At 38.4% G+C, this 22,371-nt stretch overlaps 2 protein-coding genes across 2 annotated transcripts in view; both read left to right on the top strand.

Annotated features, from left to right (window-relative positions):
- The first annotated feature begins 1,929 nt into the window (after positions 1–1,929).
- On the top strand, positions 1,930–18,120 carry LOC120528760 (interaptin-like). Its single transcript, XM_039752901.1, has 6 exons — positions 1,930–1,954; positions 3,187–3,326; positions 6,282–8,756; positions 10,531–10,629; positions 17,444–17,599; positions 17,938–18,120. The coding sequence occupies exons 1-6, from the start codon at positions 1,930–1,932 to the stop codon at positions 18,118–18,120; spliced, it is 3,078 nt and encodes a 1,025-aa protein (XP_039608835.1).
- Positions 18,121–19,958: 1,838 nt separating this feature from the next.
- The window catches only part of LOC120528619, a 39,137-nt gene continuing 36,724 nt past the window's right edge, over positions 19,959–22,371 (top strand). The window contains exon 1 of the mRNA XM_039752794.1: positions 19,959–20,063. Coding sequence (XP_039608728.1) covers positions 19,986–20,063 — 78 coding nt within the window. The 5' untranslated portion in view covers positions 19,959–19,985. The remainder of the gene's footprint in view (positions 20,064–22,371) is intronic.

Here is a 22,371-nt window from a genome sequence, read left to right on the forward strand (position 1 = left end):
ATAATACATTTTATTTATATAGTGCCTTTCCCATGCTCAAGACACTATGCAGAGTTTAAGATAGAACGGCAGGGTATACAGTATATAGCATTGTACAAACCAAATAAATAAATAAAGAAGATTAAGACAGTAAATTCAGAGAAAGCCTAACAGACAACAGAATTGATGGTCTAGCACACACACACGTTACATGAGCATCTTGACAGAGAGGTAAATTGAAAGAAGGGGAATGAAGTCAAGCAGAGCTAAAAGCCTTCCTGAACAGATGAGTTTTAAGTTGTTTTTTAAAAGAATTCATGAAGTCAGCTGATCTGATTAATTTCGGTAGGTCATTCCAGAGTCTGGGCGCTATACAGCTGTAGGCCCTGTCACCCATTAGTGTGGGGCACAACAAGATTGCCAGAATCAGAGGACCTTAGTGAGCGGGCAGGCACATAGTGATGGAGAAGGTCACTGATGTAATTTGGCGTGAGGTTATTTAAGGCTTTGTAGGTTATTAGTAGGATTTTATATTCGATTCTGTAAGACACAGGGAGCCAGTGAAGACGGAGCAGGATGGGTGTGATGTGTTCGCTGCTGCTGGTTCGAGTAAGGACTCTTGTAGCTGAGTTTTGAATAAGCTAGAGCTGTGATATAAGATTAGAAGGGGCACCTGCAAGCAGCGAGTTACAATAATCGATGCAGGATATGATAAAAGCATGGACAAGTTTCTCAGCATTAGAAAAGAAGAGGAAGGAGCGAACACGGGATATGTTACGGAGGTGAAAGTAAGAAAGTTTCTTAATGTGATTTATGTGGGTGGAGTAAGAAAGGGAGGAATCAAAAATGACACCAAGATTCTTTGCAGTAGAGGCAGGTCTGATGAGATCACCGCCAAGACTGACTCGGAAGTGGCTCATTTTATTAAGTTGCATTTTAGTCCCAATTTGCAGGAGTTCAGTTTTGTTGCAAATAAATTTTAAAGAGTTCTGTTCCATCCAGGTTTTAATTTCACTAAGGCAGGTTGTGAGCTGAGAAAGCTCTGATGAAGTTCCACTTTTAACATTGAAGTAGAGCTGAGTATCGTCTGCATAAAAATGATAGCCCAGTCCATAGCTACGAATAATATGGACAAAGGGAAGCATATAAATACAGAAGAGAAGAGGGCTGAGGACAGAGCCCTGAGGAACTCCTTGTGTGACTGGCGCCGAGCTGGATCTGCTGTTGCCAAGACTAACAAACTCTTGCCTATCAGTCAGATAGGACTTGAACCACTGGGGCCAGTGCCAGAGATACCCAGCATGTTCTCCATTCTGGACAGTAGAATGTCATATCTGACCTGAGTGTCAAATGCTGCACTGAGGTCTAATAGAATTAATATGCTGGTTTGTCCAGAGTCTGCTGCCATAAGATCATTGATTACCAGTAGCACAGCAGTTTCACAGTTGTGCTGCACCCTGAAACCAGATTGAAAGGGTTCCATCAAATTATTAGACGTTAAGTAATTGGTGAGCTGGGAAGCTACAATACGCTCAAGAGCTTTTGAGAGGAAAGGTAAGTGGGAAATAGGCCGGAAATTGTTAAGATTGTCAGCATCAAGACCAGACTTTAACATTAGGGTTACAGAAGGTGCTCATACCTTGAATTTTACTTCTATTTCACATATGTTTTGGTTTACCTTTTGAACCCTCCAACTCGGCTGTGTTTAACGTTTATTTGTATGGTTTACTCAATATTCCTTTGTTTAAAGTGTTGCCCATGCTTTGTATAATGGGTCACATTAATTGTTAAGATTTATCTGTTGCAGTTTACACAATGTTGCACTGTACAGTTTGCAGTGGTACAACAGCAGCTTCACTTGGGTCTTTGCATGTGTCGTGTGCTTCAGTAGTACCTGGTATACAAACAAAATCCTGCAAAAATTGATGACGTATGTTGGATATATTCACAATGGGCAAGATATTCGTTTTAAGAGGTGAATAGAAGTTGTGCAGGCTCCCATTAATTTAATCTTGACAGTTCTATTTTAGCCTTTTCCTGAGTCAGATTGTGGTCCTGGAGCTATACCATCAAACATCATAAAATCAAGCTGATAATCTTCAGAATTCATAAAATAACACACAACCTAATTTTACTATGCAACTGCCATTTCCAGAAGAATGTAAATCACTTTGACCTATTACTTAGAGCTTGTCAATCATCTAGAAAATAAATTGCAATTATTTTTAAAAAATGTCAAGAATAGATCAAAAAAATGTCATAAGTTAAAATTTGGAAAGGGAGAATGGAATATTTTATATAAAAAGAAAATATTTTTATTTTATAGTCAGATTATTACTTTGGCATGGAATGTTTACTGTTGTGTAGGGTGAAAAACGCATCATTCATCCTAACGATCTCACATTATTGGGAATTCAACCAAGTGGCCATTTTGTTCTTCTGATGTGCTAAAGCACATGAAGATGGATATGTATTAAATGAGGTATCTTCTTTTAGCAGTCTATTAATACTAAATTAGTTAAGTTAATACTTATTCTTACAAGAAATGTATCAAGTTTGGATAGTATTAGATATGATTAGTTAGGCATTGTGGGGAAAAGTGTTGGTCCAGTCCCTTATCAGACTCATTGAGTGACCTTGAGCTGGTCATTTTAACAGTTTTTTCTCCAGGTGTTTAAGAAAAAGATGATAAACAATTATATTGTTTTCAGATCTTGCAAATCACCATGGATAAAAATGTCAGCCATATTAAAAAACATTAATATATTTAATTTGGTTTGTCTAGTTATTAATTGCCAAGGACATATCTCAGATTTCCTGCTTATTGCATATGGTTCAATGGATTACCATATCACTGTTCCCGGCATCTGGTCCCTGTGACTCACTATGCCTGCTAATAATTTCTTTGTTGCATATTGTTATTATTATTGTTATTGGATAATTCAGAAATCTTATTTCATTAATACCTAACTAATTTGTTTATAATCTGAAAGGTAAAATTAAAAAACTTAAGCACACTTAAATTTCAGTTTATAGATGTTATTATAATTTAAAATAAACAGCTAAATGCAGTAATGCTAGTTTTTTTTTAACATAAAATATCAATTCAAAAAAAATATTTTAATTTCTATAGTAGTTCTTATTTTCTGTTTATACTGGGTGTCCTATTAGCATTTACATGTTTTTATATCTATTTTCCTTCTTCAGACTTAATGCCACAGCATGAAAGCAAACATTCATGCATTTGCGTGGATTCAGTTGATGGGTCTATTTTCCCGTTACTGGACAACAACTCCTCTGCATTGGTTCAAACAATGCAGGCGGTCCGAGGTGGTAATTTACAGAAGGTATGATAAAAAAATAATATATGTACCTAAAATGTGATGTATATGTTTAATTTTACCCTTACAAAATTAGTAAGAATTTTAATTCCTGTAAATATTGCTGATCTTGAAAAGATATTGATATTGTGAAATATAATCTGCAGTGAAATATTTTTATTAATTGACAGAAGTCTTGCATTTTGTGCTTGGCTTCTTTGAAATATGTATAATTGCATAATGCTATGCGATTTATCTTTGCAAGCGCAGCTTTAATTCTGAACTTTTCTCAGAAAGCAAATCCTGGGCTCTTTCATTCAGTAATGGTCTTAAATTAAAAAGAAGTGTTTATCAATAATTATCAGGGTTCTATGGGTCCTATTTTTGCCTGTTAGAAAAACTAAGGATCTTAAACTCGGTCCAGAAAGTAAACTGAAGAGTTAAATAAAATGACGAATACTGAATTTAATGTGTGTTTTAAGCTAAGAAAAACAAAAAACAATAAGCATTAATTAAAAAGTTGCATAAGACATGTCAGTAGAAAGCAGAAACACAGTAGATGGTCAGACTCTGATTCCTTGCAGTTGTGGAGGTGAGAGAGAGATGAGCCCTCTTTGTAAGGGAATAAGAGACCCAAACCCTCTCTGAAGAGACAACACGCTTAGTCTGTTTGATTCTATCATGCCACAAGTATTAACCACAATATTAATATTAAATATTAACTATTACTGCGGTGGGTTGGCACCCTGCCCAGGATTGGTTCCTGCCTTGTGCCCTGTGTTGGCTGGGATTGGCTCCAGCAGACCCCCGTGACCCTATTCGGATTCAGCGGGTTAGAAAATGGATGGATGGAATATAATACAGAAAAAGATACTATGGAAAATATTGCTACTATAAAAAATACTTTTGTTTTCTTTTTTTATTTTAAAACCTTCAGATTTCTCCAGGTGAACTTCCTTCTCATTGTTTTTCCAGTCCTTTGAAATGAAATTCATTTTTCAAATGTCATTAATCATTACTTCCTTCCATGTCATTTGTGGTCTCCCTCTTTGTTCTCTACTCTCGGCCTTTATCACAAAGTACTACTTAGGAATTTTAATAGCATATTGATTAATCAATAGTTGTTCGTGTGCACATCCCTACATTAAATTAATTGAAAATCACGTAGTCTTTGTTTTCAATTTTTTTGATTGACTGATAATGGAAATCTAAATAAGGCTGGTGGAATGCTTCAAGAAAATTATTTAAATATACTCAATGTATTTTTATAAACATTTCATTTGTGTGATTATAGCAGGATTTTTTATTTCTATTTCTCGGGTAAACAGAAACTCATCATAGCATTTATTACTTGAGTGCTGCATGAGTAATGAGTTACTATCTCTTTCATATTATACGTGAACAAATTAAAACAGCAAGGACAGGGCTCACATTGCTAAAGCTATCTCTGCCTGTCCATGTTGGGCAAGCCCTGTTGATATCTAGGTGTTCACTTACTGCCTTCACTTTTACACACTTTCAAGAAACAAAGTCACACTACTCTCCCTGTTCATATTCTTTACACCACATCCATGGATTTGAAATATATAACATTACAAATTGGGTTACCCACAAAAACTTTTCATGTAGTGTGCACAAGACTTCTTCTAGCTGTTTCAAAATTATTAAATCCATTTTGGGTCTTGTTTAATATAATTGTTAATTTTGCTCAACCAAATAATTAATAATGGTGTTACTTACCTCCTGCCTTTTTTCACCCTTCTTAATGTAGTGCACTGTTTAGCACACTGCTGTCCCATAGAATTAAACCTGCTTCAAACTGCCTTAATGATCTTGTTCTTGGGCTTACTGGGAGTTGTTTGCATGTCCAGTAGTTAATAGTCAAAACTAGATACAGCCTGAGTAACTAAAGGTGATGGTTCCAATATTTGTTATTTAGTTTGAGCAATCTTAGTTAATATTGCCATTACTGCTCTGAACAAAGCATACTCTTAGCTAGACAAGGATCCTGAGATACTGGCCACAAGCACATATTATACAAATCATTATCTACAACAATTTGTAACTCTCTTCTTTGAAATAACACAAAATGAAAGAAATGTATTGTTAACGGTGTACTTTACTGCTTCAAATAGTCAAAAACAAAATTTCATTGTTGATGTTTGACTATCCCAATAGGCAATCGCCAAGGTCCATAGCTGAGACGGTCATAAAACTTTATTACAGCACATTATTTAACACAATGAAAAAAGACATACTTTACTGTGTAAGATTTCAATTTCTAAAGCTCAGCTGCCATTCTGAGACTTTCAATTTCAAATTTAATAAATATCTTGTTCATAGGAGACAAAGCTAATGACTTGCAGTTTAGTAGGATGGATTATTGACACTGGTATGGTAGGTTGTACAGGTTTTGTTTCAGTTTAATTGAATATAGGACCTCGTTTCTGTATGAGGGAGCATCTTTTCATTTACGCTCTGACATACTAATTGTAGTTTTATTATGCTACTTCTAATGCACATTCTCAAATCCATTTTAGGGTCATGGGAAGGCTCTGGCCCAACTGGAAGCACAGTGGGAAATCACTCTAAACAGTGCAGCAGCCTATTGTAAGGCAGACACATGCACACAAGCCTGGACACACTGGGCCAGTTTAGAGCCACCAGTGAAGCTCACCTGCATGCCTTTGGAGATGTGGAGCAAAAAGTACCCAGATGAAAACCCACAGACACATATATACTGCACCTGCAGATGGAGAACAAGCACATGCAGGAGTCAAACAATGATCTCAGATCCTGGGGGCAGTAGTGCTCACCTAACCTATGCCCCATCATGCCCCATATGTTACTTATGACATCCTTAATATGTTAAAATCCATTTTTATTGTATTTTAAAATATTCTTGGATACCTGCATTATATTACAAAATGAAAATGTGCACATAGAATAATTACTTTTGTTTTCAACTTTTGTTTTTTAAAGGTCAAGGATATTTTGAGAAGACCAAAAACTCAAGCAGAGCTCTCATTACTACTTAGAACACCAGTTGAAAATGATCTTTCACCACATTCAGAGGTGTGCCTAAATAATGTCTGCCAAGAAGAACCAAGTCATGAGCTTAAAGACAGTACTCCTCCAGCTGTAGCACTGCAGTCACAAGCTGACCTTCTGGAGCTTGGCATACACAAGAATCAGAGCTCAGAGACCAAAATACTTTCTCTAGTTAACAAAATAGATACAAACTTTAAAAATGTGGACAATAATCAGGTAATCACAGAAGATATTACTGAGACTCAGAATCTCAGTGGACATGAGTCACCCTTAAGTCAGCTCGATACCTTTAAACAAACTTTGCTGAATCTTGAAGCAACTTTGAATAATCTTCAGAGTGAAAGTGATAAACTGAAATTATTGGGAGACAAACAAGTCATGGAAGAAAAGTATGAACTGATGGCAAATCAAGTGCGCTTGAGTATCCAAGAATTAGATGCTATAACATGGGAAAAGGAGCTTAATTTGGAGGGATTAAAAAGTAATTTGAGGCAAGAAAATTATGTTTTGAGTAAAAGGAATGAGGATCTTTTAGACCATATTAGTAAACTAGAAGACTGTTATCAACGTCAAGTGGTAACAGTTCAAGAAGAAAATATTCAGATGCAGGAGTGTATCTCTAGGCTTGAGAAAGAGGCTGAGATGCATGTTTGCACAAACTCAGAGCTGCAGCAACAAGTAAAATCTCTTTCATCCTTGATTGATGACCTCAGGGAAGACTTGAAGCAGAGCACAGAGGAAACTACAGATTCACAGGAAGGAATTATAGAGAACTTGCAATGTAGCCCACAGTGTGAGGAAGCCCATGCAATTTCAGAGCTGCAACAGCAAGTAAAAGATTACTGCATTTTGTTCACTGACCTGAAAGAATACTTAAACGCATGGTCAGAAAAGCTTAGTTATCTGCAAGATGAGCTTCTGCAATGTCACTACGGCAAGGCCCATTTGAAATGTGAAAACTCTCTGTGCTCACAGGCCATTTCTCACCTGCAAGATAAGACGGTAGATTGTGCTAACTTCGTCGCCATACTTGAAAAACAAGTGAGCGAGAGATGTCAGGAGATATCCTTACAAACAGAAAAGGCAGAGTATAAGCAAAAAATTATGAAATGGGAAACAGGAACTCTTGAGCATAACTGCACTATCTCAAATCTAAAAGACAAAGTTAATGAGATATCAGAGTTATCTTTGGAGCTGCAGAGTGAGATGGATGCGAAGCTTCCAGAGGACGCACATCCTAAATCTCAAAAGAATGTGTGCAAACTCAAAAGTCAAAGCCAGGAGGACTCACATGTGGGTGCAACAGAAGACCATCCCACATCACTTGCTGACACTCTAAACCAGATACCTAGTGTTCATGATCATCACCACCAGGAAAACTTTCAGGGGCTAGCTGAGACAATGGGCAGTTCCCAAGCTATTGCAACACAGCAAGAAAAGGTTGTTGAGTTTGCTAAGAGGGGTATTGAATTTGAGAACTATTGGAAAGAAACATCTAATGGGGAGAGTCTTTTCAATAAAAGGACTAAAGAAAACATTCAAAAAAACACCATGGTAACAACTTTAGATATGGTCACATCGGTAGCAGTATTAGAGCAGCAAGACATGGAGAGAGCAGAGTCCAGAGTGTGTGAAACAGTAAAAAGAGACTCTCAAGAACCTTCTAAAGAAATTAAATATGTTGATAGTGAAGGGACAAATGTTTTAGGTTTGGATGAAGACAGTACAAGGTTTATTTGGTTGTCCCCAGTTGACTTGACTTCTAAAGTAACAATGGAACACTGGATGAAAAACAAGATCAAAAGTAATGATGGTGATGTCAGCATCCTGAAATTCAGGACAGACAAAATACACAATGAAACTCTTTCTGATATTTTGGATGGAAGTGATCAAACTATACTGAGATCAGTTACAGGAGAAGAGGATTCTGGGTTGCTGGCTTCAGAGCATACTAGAAGGCTGCAACAATATGAAGACATTATTAAATGCCTCTGTGTTGAAAACAGGGAACTGAGGGAGAGAATTCTTGCAGTGGAAACATGCAAGGAGAAAATGATGGATGAGGCAATAAACCTGCCAAACGTGAAATCCAACAAATTAGCCAATGTACCTGAAAAACTGCTGAGCCAATTTCACCACTTTGACTTTGTCCAGAAATCTGTTAAGGAAAAGACTGTGGAACAAATCCAGACTAAAAATGAATTAGATTGTAAATCAATGGATGTAACCAATAATAAAAATGAACAATATCCAGAAGATTTGTTAATATCTACTAGTACCGGTCAACGACATATTAAAGCCAGAGAACCTTTTAACATGTTGCTCAGAGGCAAAACAGAAGATGAGAGTGTGTCTCTTGATTTAGATGGGATTATGCATTCCAAGCAAGGGGAAGATAACAAAAAGGTAAAGAACAGGAAATTTTAAAGTAAGCTGTCTCATAAAAGCCACTATATGACGTAGTATGAATGCAGCTGAAGCATTTCATATTAACAAAATGAAAAACAGACACCACTACTCTATTTTTGTTTAATGTAAATTAGTTTCTTTTGGGATCTGTTTCATTTAGAAAGTACTTCATGTTTACTCACTATCAAGTTCATATTAATTAATTGTCATATTTACATAAAACAGTGATATTCTTACTTGTGTCGCTCTCATGGATTAGCCACTGTAGTACAATACAAACAAGACACCATAAATATAAACTCAAACAATTAATATATTTACATTATAATACTTATAATGCAAAGTTGACTGATTCGTTCACGCACTGATTCACCCATTAAAAAAAAACACTATTTCCCATTTAATTAAAAAGCTGAAATCTGCCAGGATGGGACATCTAGAGCAATAGGTATCCTCTAAGATAGGATATTTCAATATATTGATTCTTAGGGGTAAGCCCCTGCACAACAGAAAAAAGTAAATGCCTTGACTGACTGAAATACGGTGACATTATAGAAAATTAGCTAAGTGTTTTTTTTATTTGTTGATAAATCTTTAATTTGTTAATATTTATTACTATTGTAGTAAGTTGTGTACACTGAGAGTGTGATTTATGCAAATGAAGGATGCAGCAATCCATCCATGCAAATTGACAGGTCATACAAATAGGAACAGGAACCAATAGGGTGGTCAGATGACAGAAGACAGTTTGTGTCTTCGACAGGAAGAGTTGTGATCACATTGTGAAATGGAAAGGAAAAGTTTGGGTGAATCTCAAGGGAGATGCAAACCTCAACGATTAGCAAGCACGGTTTTTACTTTTAACCACCAGCCCTCTATGCATACTGACTCTCATCTTGGTGATCCATTCTGCTCAGTCTACCTCCAGCCCCCAGTTGTGGTGCTGAAAACCGACCTTGCTCTTTGATCATGGTGTTGTGTTATAGTATGTTCAAGAGTAAGCATCTCCAATGAACTAATAACATAATTAGTTAACCAAGGTGACTTACAACATTTGACATCTAACTGGTTACATTTCATTTTTCTCCAGACCAAAGGCAGATAAATTAATATGCTTATGGTCGCACAATCTCATTAGGAGATCTTGACCCCACAACTTCAGGTTATGAAGTCCAAGGTCCAAAGTCTACACCACACTGCCTGCCAATAATATTATCCCTTGGTTAAAAAACAACAAAACTACAAATATTGTATACAGAAAACTGCTTAGCTATTTAACATTGTAATTCTGATATATCCTGTGAACCTTCTGCACTATAACTGTTGCCCATTGTCTTACAAAATTTCCCAAATGAAGTAGGGTGGCACAGGTAGTCATACAATAAATGCAGTATTAGCTGATATGTACATACAAGAAGCATCAAGCAGTTGTGTGCCTGAGTGTTCAGTAGCCTTATGACCTGTGGATTGAAATTGTTCCAGAATCTATTGGTGCCAGTGCTAATGGTTCTGTTGTCTTTACCAGAATGACTCTGAGAGAATAGGGACTGTATGAAATGGCTGAGGCCCTTCTGTGTTATATCTCTTTTGCTCTTTTTATTTCCCTCCCACATCACAAAACTACGTGGGTTCGTTTTATCGGTACATGTCCAGCATTGTTTATCACCAAGTTTGTAACATGAATGATGGTTTTTTGTGTGTATTTTAAAAGTTGCTCCATTACTTGTCTTTCTATAACGTAATATACTTTACTGATTTTTTTGTTTAACAGGAAGATTGCATGGTAGAAAATGATTTACAAAAGCTGTTGGAGGACTCGAAGGCACAAGTGAAGACGTATCAAGATGAGCTAGAAAAGTCCAAAGCTGAAGTACAGTAATTTCATAAAAATGGGCATTTTTGCTTTTAGTCTATAGCAGGGGTCCTCAGTCACGGTCCTGGAGGGCCGCAGTGCCTGCAGGTTTTTGTTCCAACCCAATTGCTTAATAAGACACACTTATTGCTTAAGTAACAATTCTGCTTCACGTTAGTTGTCTCACTTGTTAAGATTTTGAACTCTTATTGCTCATTTTAGTCTTAAGCAGCTGTATTCTTGGTTTTTAATTGCTCCTAATTAGCAATAACATGCAAATGACAAAAGAAATCAGCATTTCTCCATTTAGCTTGGTACCATTTATACCTGTGTGTATTTATCATCATACTGGGTTTAATTAAATACTTGGAAGGAAAGTGCAGAGGAAAAAGTGAAGGCCTGAGAATTACTCATCCATTTTAGCCTTCAAATCAAATGGATGATATCCTTAGAAAGGGGAATACAAATTACCTGACATAGCAGAGTTATAGCTCTATCAAGCCATGAAATTAAATTATTGGCAAGAATTGCTTTCTAATTAAGCAACTGGGTTGGAACAACAACCTGCAGCCACTGCAGCCCCCCGGGACTGCGATTGAGGACCCCTGGTCTATAGGATAGTCTGCATCTTTAAACCAGTCTTTTATCACACAGGTTTGCAACAGGAGTATTTGCTGTATGGTGTAATGCATTGAGATTTATTCTAAAGACATTTAAGGAGTACATTTTAATGTTATTATTAGGTGCTGCGCTTATACATGACGTAACAACTTTTAGTTCATATCTAACTTCCAGAGTAAAAGATTTCTTAGTGACAGCATCTTAAGTGGAGACAGTACTATTTAAAACATGCAGACAACTTAAAGGACATTTAAATTGCTTTAAATGGTTGTTGGTGCCAAATGCATCAATGGAAATAAATCCAAGAACAGAAAATGTTCTGGTAATTCTGGCACAGTGTCCTGGGTATATTGAAAATGGGCTACTAACCCCCAAAAGTTCACCTGATTATAATCCTGTAATTGGAAGGACACTGTAGATGGAGGCAGATACAATGCATTGCCACAGACAGCCAAACTATACTGTATTTCTGCTATCCTTCTATACTACTAAACCGCCAAGAGCCAGAACAAGGCAGACAGGTATTGTTTTTTTATTATTACAAGCAGAAATGCTAAAGGAGGTGTAACTTATATGAAGTCATTTTTATAAGCACTAGATTTATGGGGATTTATACAAATGGAAGACATTCTAAAATGAGTGCAGTGCTAATTGTTTTTTTCCTACCATTTATAGCCTTTTTAGTTTTATTTTTGAGCAATGTTTTAGGCTGTGCTCTTACACTTATTTTTTTGTACTACTTTGGTATTTGTCTACATACTTTCACTTATTAGAGTAAACTTTCTAATGTGTGATCAAGTATATCAAGACAGCTAAGGTGTTTAAACAACACCTGGGCACAAATACTTCATGACTTTTGTATGTAGTCTATCTGACCATAACATTGGCAGAGGCTTTTGGAACCCATTGGTGTATGCTCCACATAAGGAACATGAATCAAGTAACAGCAAAATCTCAACGGGAGCTACAGGAAATTAAAAAAAAAAAAAAGAGCTAAGAAAATAGAATACCTCTCCAGTTCTTAGTGTTAGTGTGAAGAGAGTGGTGAATGAGGCTTATGAGAATGCAGAACCTGTCAGTGTTGGTAAAATTTTTTCCCATGAAATAGCTTGTGCATTTATTAAAGTACCACGGAGTGCTTTTGCAGCCCCTGGTATAACTAAAGAAATCTCCTGTTTAAATGAAGTTTTAGAAATTTGGTGAATCTTAGGAGACACGGCAATATAAAGCAATATAAAGCCCAGCCCACAAACATCCACTGTGGCAGATGCCTGGGGCGATGACCCGGCTGGGACGCCTTGGAGGACTGTGGGCAACCACCCTGGTTGCTATGGGGACCACGGGTACAGAGCTTTGAAGCTCAACCCTGTAGGGGCCCGTGGTCACCGCCAGGGGGTGCCTGAGGAGCCCTAGGCCTCAGAACTTCCGCCACACTAGGAAGTGCTGTGCTGGGGGGAAGAAGACTGGGGACACCCGGAGGGCTTCCAGGTGTGCAGCCGGCACTTCCACCACACAGGGGAGTGTCCGCGGAGGAGTGTCGGGAAGCACCTGCAGCCCATCTGGGCTTGTATAAAAGGGGCCGCCTCCCTTCATTCGATGACTGGAGTCGGGTGGAAGTGGACGGGAGTTTTGCGAGAGGGGAGTGGAAGCGGCCTGAAGAAAGGTACTGGAGAGAGAGGCCTGGGCTTTTGGGGATTGGTGCAGAGGCACTGGGTTGTGCACTGTGAAACTGTAAATAATGTAAATAAATATGTGCGTGTTGGGTGACCACACGTTGTATGTCTGTCTGTGTCCGAGGCTCGTCTCACAATATATATATATATATATATATATATATATATATATATATATATACTGGCCAACCCGCGGCATACCATACACCGTATAATCTGGCCGGTTTTTTAATGATTTTTAAGCAGAGGGAGAAAATTAACATTTGAAAAATCGGTAATGTAATAAATCAGCAAGAAAAGCAACATTGTAACACGCACCGTCCTTGCGCCTTCTCCTGCCAGACGGAGGGATGGGGGTGCATGGTGCGGAGTGTGGAACAGGAGGAAAGGAGAATGACGTCCATTCAGCTCCGTCCGTCATGCTAGTCTGCTGATTTCTCGTTCAGTATGCACTGCCCGCACATGTGCCCACCTCCAACTCGTCACTTGAGTCGCCGTCTTTACATAGTCCAGATGTATCTGTGACTGACGTAGACTTTTCATTGCTCTGTGTGGTTTTGGATGCTATTCTATATATAATCCACTAAGACACCCGGCTACGGTAGTAGTGAGGTGGGAGGTGGGTGTGTACAAAGGGTTGGGACGCAACCAGTGGGAGCGTATGAGTCACACTTAGTGGGAATTCCACGGTTTGCAGCCCGAATGGGGTTCAACGGCTTACCCACGGCGGGTAGACACACGCTCAATGTCATGCATAATTATTTATTGAATGCTAAACACTTCTGGAAAGACACGGTTGTCTAAAACGGGTTGCTGTGAGAATACAACAGTAAGCGAATGAAAAGATGGAACTCTGGAAAGAGCAAAATACAACACAATAGTGAACCCGCGGCATAACAAACGGCGCATAATTATTTATTGATAGTTGAACACTTCTGGAAAGACACAGTTGTCTAAAAAGGGAGGGTTTGAGAATACAACAGAAAGAGAATGAAAAGATGGAACTCTAGACTTTTCATTGCTCTGTACAGTTTTGGCTGCCTTTATATATATATATATAATCCAACAAAGACACCCAATCACGGTAGTAGCGAGGGGGTTGTGAACAAAGTGCAGGAGCATCTAAGAAAACGCATGTTTGTCGGGGATGCGAATTGCTGCATGTAGCGTGTAAAACAGTTTGCTATGGTGCATGCGGGCGTGTGTCGTAACCGAAAACTCGGTTTTTAAAGACTGCTTACTTCATTGTGTTTTAACCTCAGTTGTAAAGGAATGTTTTAAGGACCCCATGGGATACCCCTCGGTTTTGGTTGCTTTTCTATATATAATGCACCAAGATACCCGACCACGGTAGGAGGGGGGTGTGCACAAAGGGTAGGGACGTAATGAGTTGGGAGCGTATGAGTCACATTTAGTGGGAATTCCACGGCTTGCAGCCCGAATGGGGTTCAACGGCTTACCCATGCCTCTCTGCGCTGGGTAGACACACGGTCAATGTCATGAAAAATTATTTATTGAATGCTAAACACTTCTGGAAAGACACGGATGTCTAAAACGGGTTGGTGTGAGAATGCAACAGTAAGTGTATGAAAAGATGGAACTCTGGAGAGAGCAAAATACAGTACAACACAATAGTGAACCTGCGGCATAACAAATGCCGCGTGGCTCAGACGTGCATGTGGACTCTTACCACAGACGAAAGGGACTAACTGGGTGCTCAGTGAGTTTTTGCATCCGGGCAAATGGGCAGGCAGTGTGAATGCCTAGAGAGCGAGGGTGGATGCCAGCCGGTGAAGAAGGAGCGTTGGTGGGCAGGAAAACGTCTTCCGTGTTCCTGCAGGAGCATCTAAGAAGACGCATGTTTGTCACGGAAATGAATAGCTGTATGTAGCGTGTAAAACAGTTTGCATCCCAGGATCCCATGGGATACCCCTCGCAAACCGTTTCACACGCTGCATATGGCGATTCATCTCCGCGAGAAGCATGCCTCTATGAACAGTCAACGTAGCCCAGAGGTGCATGACATGCACATGACATTAACCTGACCTGCACTGCATGTGGCCTCTACGACAGACGAATATAAATGACGCCATTTTTTCTGTGTTGTCGCATCCGAGTTGGTGGGCGTGGCCCTGCGAGTTGTCGTCGTATCCAATGGTCTTGGAGTTGGTGGGCGTGGCTCTTTCCTGCGTGCGCCATAGGTGTCTCACTTGTCGGCTTAGTGAATCCACGCCCTTCCGCGTGCTTTCCATGGTTGTCTTGCCTTAGTGAATTATATATATATATATATATATATATATATATATATATATATATATATATATATATGGACACAGACAGGCAGACACGTTTAAATCACCCCACACACGTTTATTTGCAAGGTGCTCCATATTTACAAAAGTGCTCACAGTCCCCAAAGTCCCGGCCACAACACACAATGCCTTCTATCTTCAGGCCACCTCTTTGCCTCCTCCAGAGACCTTGTCCTTCTCTCTCCCGACTCCAGTCCAACATATGAAGGGACGCGGCCCCTTTTATAAACACACGGGTGTGCTCCAGGTGTGCTCCGGCAATCTTCCTCCAGCACTCCGCGTGTCCCTGCTTCTTTTCCCCCCAGCAATTCCGGGTGCTGCGGAAGTGCTGAGATCCAGGGCTCCCATATTTTCGTGGCATTCATAGTCTGAATCACAATCTGATTGTATGGGTGGTTACCTATCAGGTAACGCTTGTGTTTGGTGTGCAAGTCGGCAAACATCAGCCACAGTGCCCTCTTTCAGTTGCGAGAAGCAGATCATAGAACGGTTGAATAGTTTACTGTCAAATAATGCAAAGAGCACGCGACACGTGTTTCTCCCTAATTCTCGGCTCATCAGGCGTACACACTCGCTGCACCCCCTCGGGGATCGAACCTCTGACCACAAGCGTTACCTGGTAGGTAACCACCCATACAATCAGATTGTGATTCAGATTACGAATGCCATGAATGTAATTACCCCGATCTGCATGCTGTCAAATAAACGAACCACACACCATGGTGCAACGTAAAGAGGCTTTGTCCGAGGTTCAATCCCAGAGAGGGGGTGTAGTGAGTGTGTACGCCTGATGAGCCCAGGATTAGGGCGAAACACGCGTTGCGTATTCTTTGCATTATTTGACAGTAAACTATTCAAACATATATATATATATATATATATATATATATATATATATATATATATATACTGTATATGTATGTGTACTGTATATATATATATATATATATATATATATATATATATATATATATATGTGTGTGTGTGTATATATATATATATATATATATATATATATATATAAAAGATATTACATTCTTTATAACTCTTGCGTTAACAGTCAGTACTATTTGGAAGATGATTAATTAACTGGCAAAAAAACTGGTGGGGAAAATGGAAAATGTAATTGAGCTCAATATACAAATATAAAAGCTTGGCAAAACCAAATGAGATGAATACAGTAAGAAAGTTGTCTGATATTGATAACTTTTTAATATTCTGGCTCTTGCTTTCTTTTGAAATGACAATTACAATTATAATAATAAATTATGTGTGTGCCATAAGCTAAGCTATATGACCCCAGTCACAGTTGCTTGCCAGTGTTTTACTTGACTTTGTCAGTTTACTTCAGAGATTATTCAATTGATGTCCAAATTGGTTGCCATGCAAGTCCTTTTAATCTAAAAGCACTTTGTTATTCAAAGTATCATTCAAAGTGTACCTGCCACAGGAAAAATATTAATTCTTTGGATCAGCATGATCTTTGAGCAAATTTTTAAACATAGCTGCAATCCATTAATATGTTTATTTGATTAAGCAATCCATACATTTTAGAATATGATTTTTATTCTATCAGTCCCTTGTTTCTTAAAGTAAAACCAGTTTACTTAATATTATCAGCTATGTTAGAAATCTTAAAATTTGCCCTCCATAACATTTTCTATCAGTCTGTAAAACAGCTGGTCTAAGCAGTATTTTTCCGTCAGTTTATTTTTGAAGCTCACTCTTTATGAAGCAGGAGCCCAGAGCCTTTCTGCTATAGTGACTGTCACAGACTAAGACACAGCAAACACATGACTACAGGACATCATGATATGTTAGGTCACCTAATAGATAATGTGGGCAAAACCAGAGTACCCTGAGGGAACCATCAAAATACAAGTAAACTGATGCTATGCCAGAACAGCTTTGAAAGCGAGATTTAAACAATGTGAGGCTGTCTATACCAAGATGTTGTCCCTTCATATAGAGGAAAATGAAAATATACCGAAGAACAGACACTCCAACCATGCAGTCAGACAGCATCCTTTCAGATGTTAGTCATTGCTTCTGAGTCTCTCTTTCAATTCTAGGCAGAATGGATATATTTGTAAATAATGGAAGATTGAATGACTGCTAATACACTGTGATCGGTATTACATGTAGGATTCAAAATATTGCTAATTAAATATGTATATTAATTGTTTAAAGTACATGTATTATTGTTCATTGATGCTCTCTGTTTAGGCTCAGAAGTGGTACAGAGACCTTGGGATTACTGAGTATAAACGTGAAGAAGCTTTAAAAAAGCTTGACCAGGCTATAAATGAGGTTAGGAGAATGAGAGGACACTCTAAAGATGCAGAAGAATTGAGAAAGGAGAATGCAAAGCTAAAACAAGAGGTACTCCAGCATGAAGAAGATTTAATTGCAATTCTGCCTTATTTAGGCATTACCAAGGATTTAAGTGTTTAAACTTACACATGCCTCCTGTTATTAAATAAAAGGAATTAATTCTATTAATAAACATCTTTTTATAGTAAATGTGTTTGTAAATTATATATATATATATTATTTATATATTATTTGTTATATATATATATATATATATATATATATATATATATATATACAGTATATATACATGTATATATAACATTTTGACCATATATAACTGATTGTGGTTGTGCGGAGGCTAGTCTTAATTGCTACTGGTTTAAATGCAAAATATTAATTTTCAGCTAAAAAACATGCAAACAAAAGCTGAAGAAATGCAAAATCTGCACCCAAGAGCCCTTTCAGAAGATCAGCAAATTCTCAATGCATCTGAAGACCAGCATGAAGCAGCTCAGAAACTGTGCTCTCCAGAGATTTCATCTTTGACAGAAATGAGTGAAAAGGCAAGTGGTGTCTACAGAATGTGATGACATCTACCTACCTACCTGCCTGCCATGTTTGTGAGCAGTTTGGTGGCACTGTGGTTAGTGCAGCTACCTCACAGTTCTATGAACTGAGTTTGATTCTCTGCCTGGTCATTATATTACATGGTCTCTATCTTCCCTATGCCCAGGGGGTATCTGTCTGTGTAGTTTCGTTTCTTTCAGTCTCCTAAAGGCAGACAGTTTGATTGAGGACTTTAAATTGGCCCATGGTAAGAATTTACATGGCCTATAATAGACATGCATCCCTTTGAGAGTTGGTTGTCAGACTCTCCTCTACCTCCTTATGATCCTGTATTTAACTAAGAAGGCAGAGCAAATGTATTTTTAAAATTTTATACAGTATATGTGTTGGATTGTGCCACTTGTAACCTAAAAGATAATTTACACATGATGAAAATATGTACAGTATTTCATCATGTATCACAGTTTATCACTAGAGAAAATTAATCAATCTTTAAATGATATACAGTAGAGTCTCACTTATCCTACCTTCGCTTATCATACATTCCGTATTATCCGACGTCCCACCGCACAAAAAAAAAAAATGCATCAATTGGCAACAAGAACTGCAAGTTGTGAGCGTAGTCTAGTTTTTGTTGCTCCCGACACTACCGCAGCTAATTACAGTGGAACCTTGGTTTGCGAGCATAATTCGTTCTGGAAATGTGCTCGCAATCCAAAGCACTCGTACAGTATATCAATGCGAATTTCCCCATAAGAAATACTGGAACTCAGATGATTTGTTCCACAACACAAAACTATTCATATAAAAATTAATACAAAATATAAAGTAAAAATACATAAAGCAAATTAACCTGCACTTTACCTTTGAAAAGAATCATGGCTGGTGTGAGTGAGTGAGTTTCTAAACTCTTGTGGGATTCCACCCAATGGGACGACACGCGGAAGAGCGTCCCAAAGCAATCGCAGTTTCCCAGCACTGTAGCAGTTCGCCATAAAAGTGAATCCGAAAAGATCGCGGTCATACTATAAGCGCCTGCCGTCAATGGGTGATACAAGGAACATTATAAATGCGCAGGGCACAGTATTACTTTCCCCCGACCCTGCCTGACTGCTGTGTCTGTGTATAGAGAATGGCAGATCCTGCTACAATAAATAACTGCGCTGTTGCTGTTTCAAGCTTAATGAAGCTGGTGTTGCTAAAGTACTGAGACTCAGCTTCGTGTTTTCGGATGCAAGACAGGGACTCGCACGTCACAGCACAAACACACACACACACACACACACACACGCAGTCACAATGCTGTAGTAAACAGTATACGTTCGTATGGATGTTGACTATATGAGTGACGGATTTAAAGCTGTAGAAACTGCAATTAATTACATTGAGCAACAAGAAGAAGCTACAGGAATCAACATAATAATGCTGCAAAGATGGCGAGACTTGACAGCGAAGAAATGGCACTCGTCAGGAAAGCAGACTTCGATTAATAATGTCTTTAAATCATAACAGGACTGAACTTTTTAAGTACAGTACATTATGTATTTAACTTCAGACAATTCTGTAACTAACTTCATTTTTTCAGTTAATTTATTCTGTTGTTTTGTTGTAAAACATGATTATTAGTTTCGTAATGTGTAAAATTATAACATAGTTTGACATTTAATAGGCTTTTTCTTAACACCTACCATTATCCAACATTTTCGCTTATCCGATGTTCTGCCGGCCCGTTTGCCGGATAAGCGACTCTACTGTATATTGAGCCATTCTAAAATGTAGGCTCTTTCTTGCTAATTATACTTGAAATATACAGTATGTAACTTTTTGTTCTGTCCCACAGTGTGCAACAGGATGTGATTTGAGTTCCAAATGTCTCTATGTTGACATGACAGTGAATGAAAATGAAGGATACAGCATGAGAGAAAAAGATCTGAAGAATGAATATGAAAGCATCAGCTCTCAGGTAGCAGGAAACATTCTTCTTTCAAATGATTTATAAGACTACCTGTAATCTTGAGCAAATTTTATAATGAAAATAATCTAAAATATGTTTCAATGAGGAGTTAATAATCTCTTTAATCACCTCAAGAAAATTGCAAAGCAAGCATGTTTGTTTGAATATTCTCAACTGTAAAATAATAATTTGAAGTTCACAACTAGAATCAAAATTGATCATTAGCATGGTGTCCAAAATACTATTAAAGACCTAAAATATCACTGTGTACCTAAACTCTTCTAGCTGGATGTGTTTCCTTTCTTTAGACAATGTTGCCACCTACTGTTTTGTCTGCAGGTCAACTTCAAGTGTGAATTGGTGTCTTAATACAAAATATTCAAAAAATAACTGACCTGAATTTTTTATATTTTACAAAATTATTCTTTTCAGTTATCTTTTAGATAACATTTTACAGTGTTGCTAGTTTCTATCAGCCACTACAAGGAATAAAAAAGCTAAAATGCTGAGCTCATAATATTGATTTGTTTTTTGTCACCTGCCAAAAATAATGCAGCAACCAGCACTGAAGGGAGTACCAGCCTATAAAGGGCAGACCTCCCTGACCTCATATGAGACCACTTTACATGTCTGTTAACTTAACAGACAGATTCTAGTTAAGTAAAATCATCTTCACCCTCAAATGTCATTGGGAATCTAACTCTAGGTGTCATTTTCTGAAGACATTTCACTAAATGAGTGAAGAAAAACTGCTTAAAAAGTTAAAGGAACACTTTGAAAACATCAGATCTCAATGGAAAAAATATCCTGCTGGATATCTATACTGATATGGACTGAGTAATGTGTTAGAAATGAAAGGATGCCACATCATTTGATGGAAATGAAAATTATCAACCTACAGAGGGGCGAAAATCAAAGTGAAAAAATCATGTGGCAGGCTAGTCAGAAATTTGCAGAAATTTTATTGCAGCAACTCAAAAATCGTACTCAGTAGTTTGTATGGCCCCCACGTGCTTGTATGCATGCCTGACAATGTTGGGGCATGATCCTAATGAGAAGACAGATGGTGCCACCTGGCGGCTTCAGATGGACTGAAACATAATGTCTCAAAGATGTTCTATTGGAGTTAAGTAGGGTGAGCATGGTCAATGGTATCAATTTCTTCATCCTCCAGGAACTGCCTGCATACTCTTGACACATGAGGCCGAGCATTGTCGTGCAGCATTAAGAACCCAAGACCCACTGCACCAGCATAGGGTCTGACAATGGGCTCAAGGATTTCATCCCAATACCTAATGCCAGTCAAGGTGCTGTTGTCTAGTGTGTAGAGGTCTGTGGGTCCCTCCATGGATATGCCTTTCCAGACCATCACTGACCCACCACTAAAGCGGTCATGCTAAATGATGTTACAGGCAGCATAACAATCTCCACAGCTTTTCCAGACCCTTTCACATGTGCTCAATATGAACCTTCTCTCATCTGTGTAAAGCATAGGGCACCAGTGGTAGATCTGCCAATTCTGGTATTCTGTGGCAAATGCTAATCAATCTCCACACTGCCGGGCAGTAAGCACAGGGCCCACTTGAGGACATCAGGCCCTCAGGCCACCCTCATGAAGTCTGTTGGTGATTGTTTGTTCAGAGATATTCACACCAGTGGCCTGCTGGAGGTTATTTTGTGGGGCTCTGGCAGTGCTCATCCAGTTCCTTCTTGCCCAAAGGAGCAGATACCGGTCCTGTTAATGGCTTAAGGACCTTCTATGGCCCTGTCCAGCTCTCCAGAGTAACTGCCTGTCTCCTGGAATATCCTTCATGCCCTTGAGACTGTGCAGGGAGACACAGAAAACCTTTTGGCAATGACACGTATTGATGTGCCATCCTGGAGAGATTGGTCTACCTGTGCAACCTCTGTAGGGTCCAGGTATCGCCTCATGCTACCAGTAGTGACACTGACTGTAGCCAAATGCAAAACTAGTGAAGAAACAGTCAGAAAAGATGAGGAGGGAAAAATGTCAGCGGCCTCCATCTGTTAAACCATTCCTGTTTTGGGGGTCATCTCATTGTTGCCCCCTCTAGTGCACCTGTTTTTAATTTCATTAACATCAAAGTAGCTGAAACTGATTAACAACCCCCTCTGCTACTTAACTGACCAGATCAATAGCCCAGAAGTTTAATTTACTTGATGCTATACTCTGATTCTAAAGTGTTCCTTTAATTTTTTTTTGAGCAGTATATAGTGTTGTTTTATTTTCATTCTGAAATACATGTTAAATTTGTAAAGTGTACATTGTAAATGTAAAATAACAAACATAACTGTG

The sequence above is a fragment of the Polypterus senegalus genome, chromosome 4, assembly GCF_016835505.1.
Source record: "Polypterus senegalus isolate Bchr_013 chromosome 4, ASM1683550v1, whole genome shotgun sequence".
In the NCBI taxonomy this organism is placed as follows: domain Eukaryota; kingdom Metazoa; phylum Chordata; class Cladistia; order Polypteriformes; family Polypteridae; genus Polypterus; species Polypterus senegalus.

What these genes read in the sequence shown, in the direction of transcription:
- LOC120528760 (XM_039752901.1), top strand. Translation starts at nt 1,930, where the DNA reads ATGGGCAAGATATTCGTTTTAAGAG. An exon ending in CAAGATATTCGTTTTAAGAG is followed by an intron (nt 1,955 to 3,186) that starts GTGAATAGAAGT and finishes TTCCTTCTTCAG; the next exon opens with ACTTAATGCCACAGCATGAA. An exon ending in AAGGGGAAGATAACAAAAAG is followed by an intron (nt 8,757 to 10,530) that starts GTAAAGAACAGG and finishes TTTGTTTAACAG; the next exon opens with GAAGATTGCATGGTAGAAAA.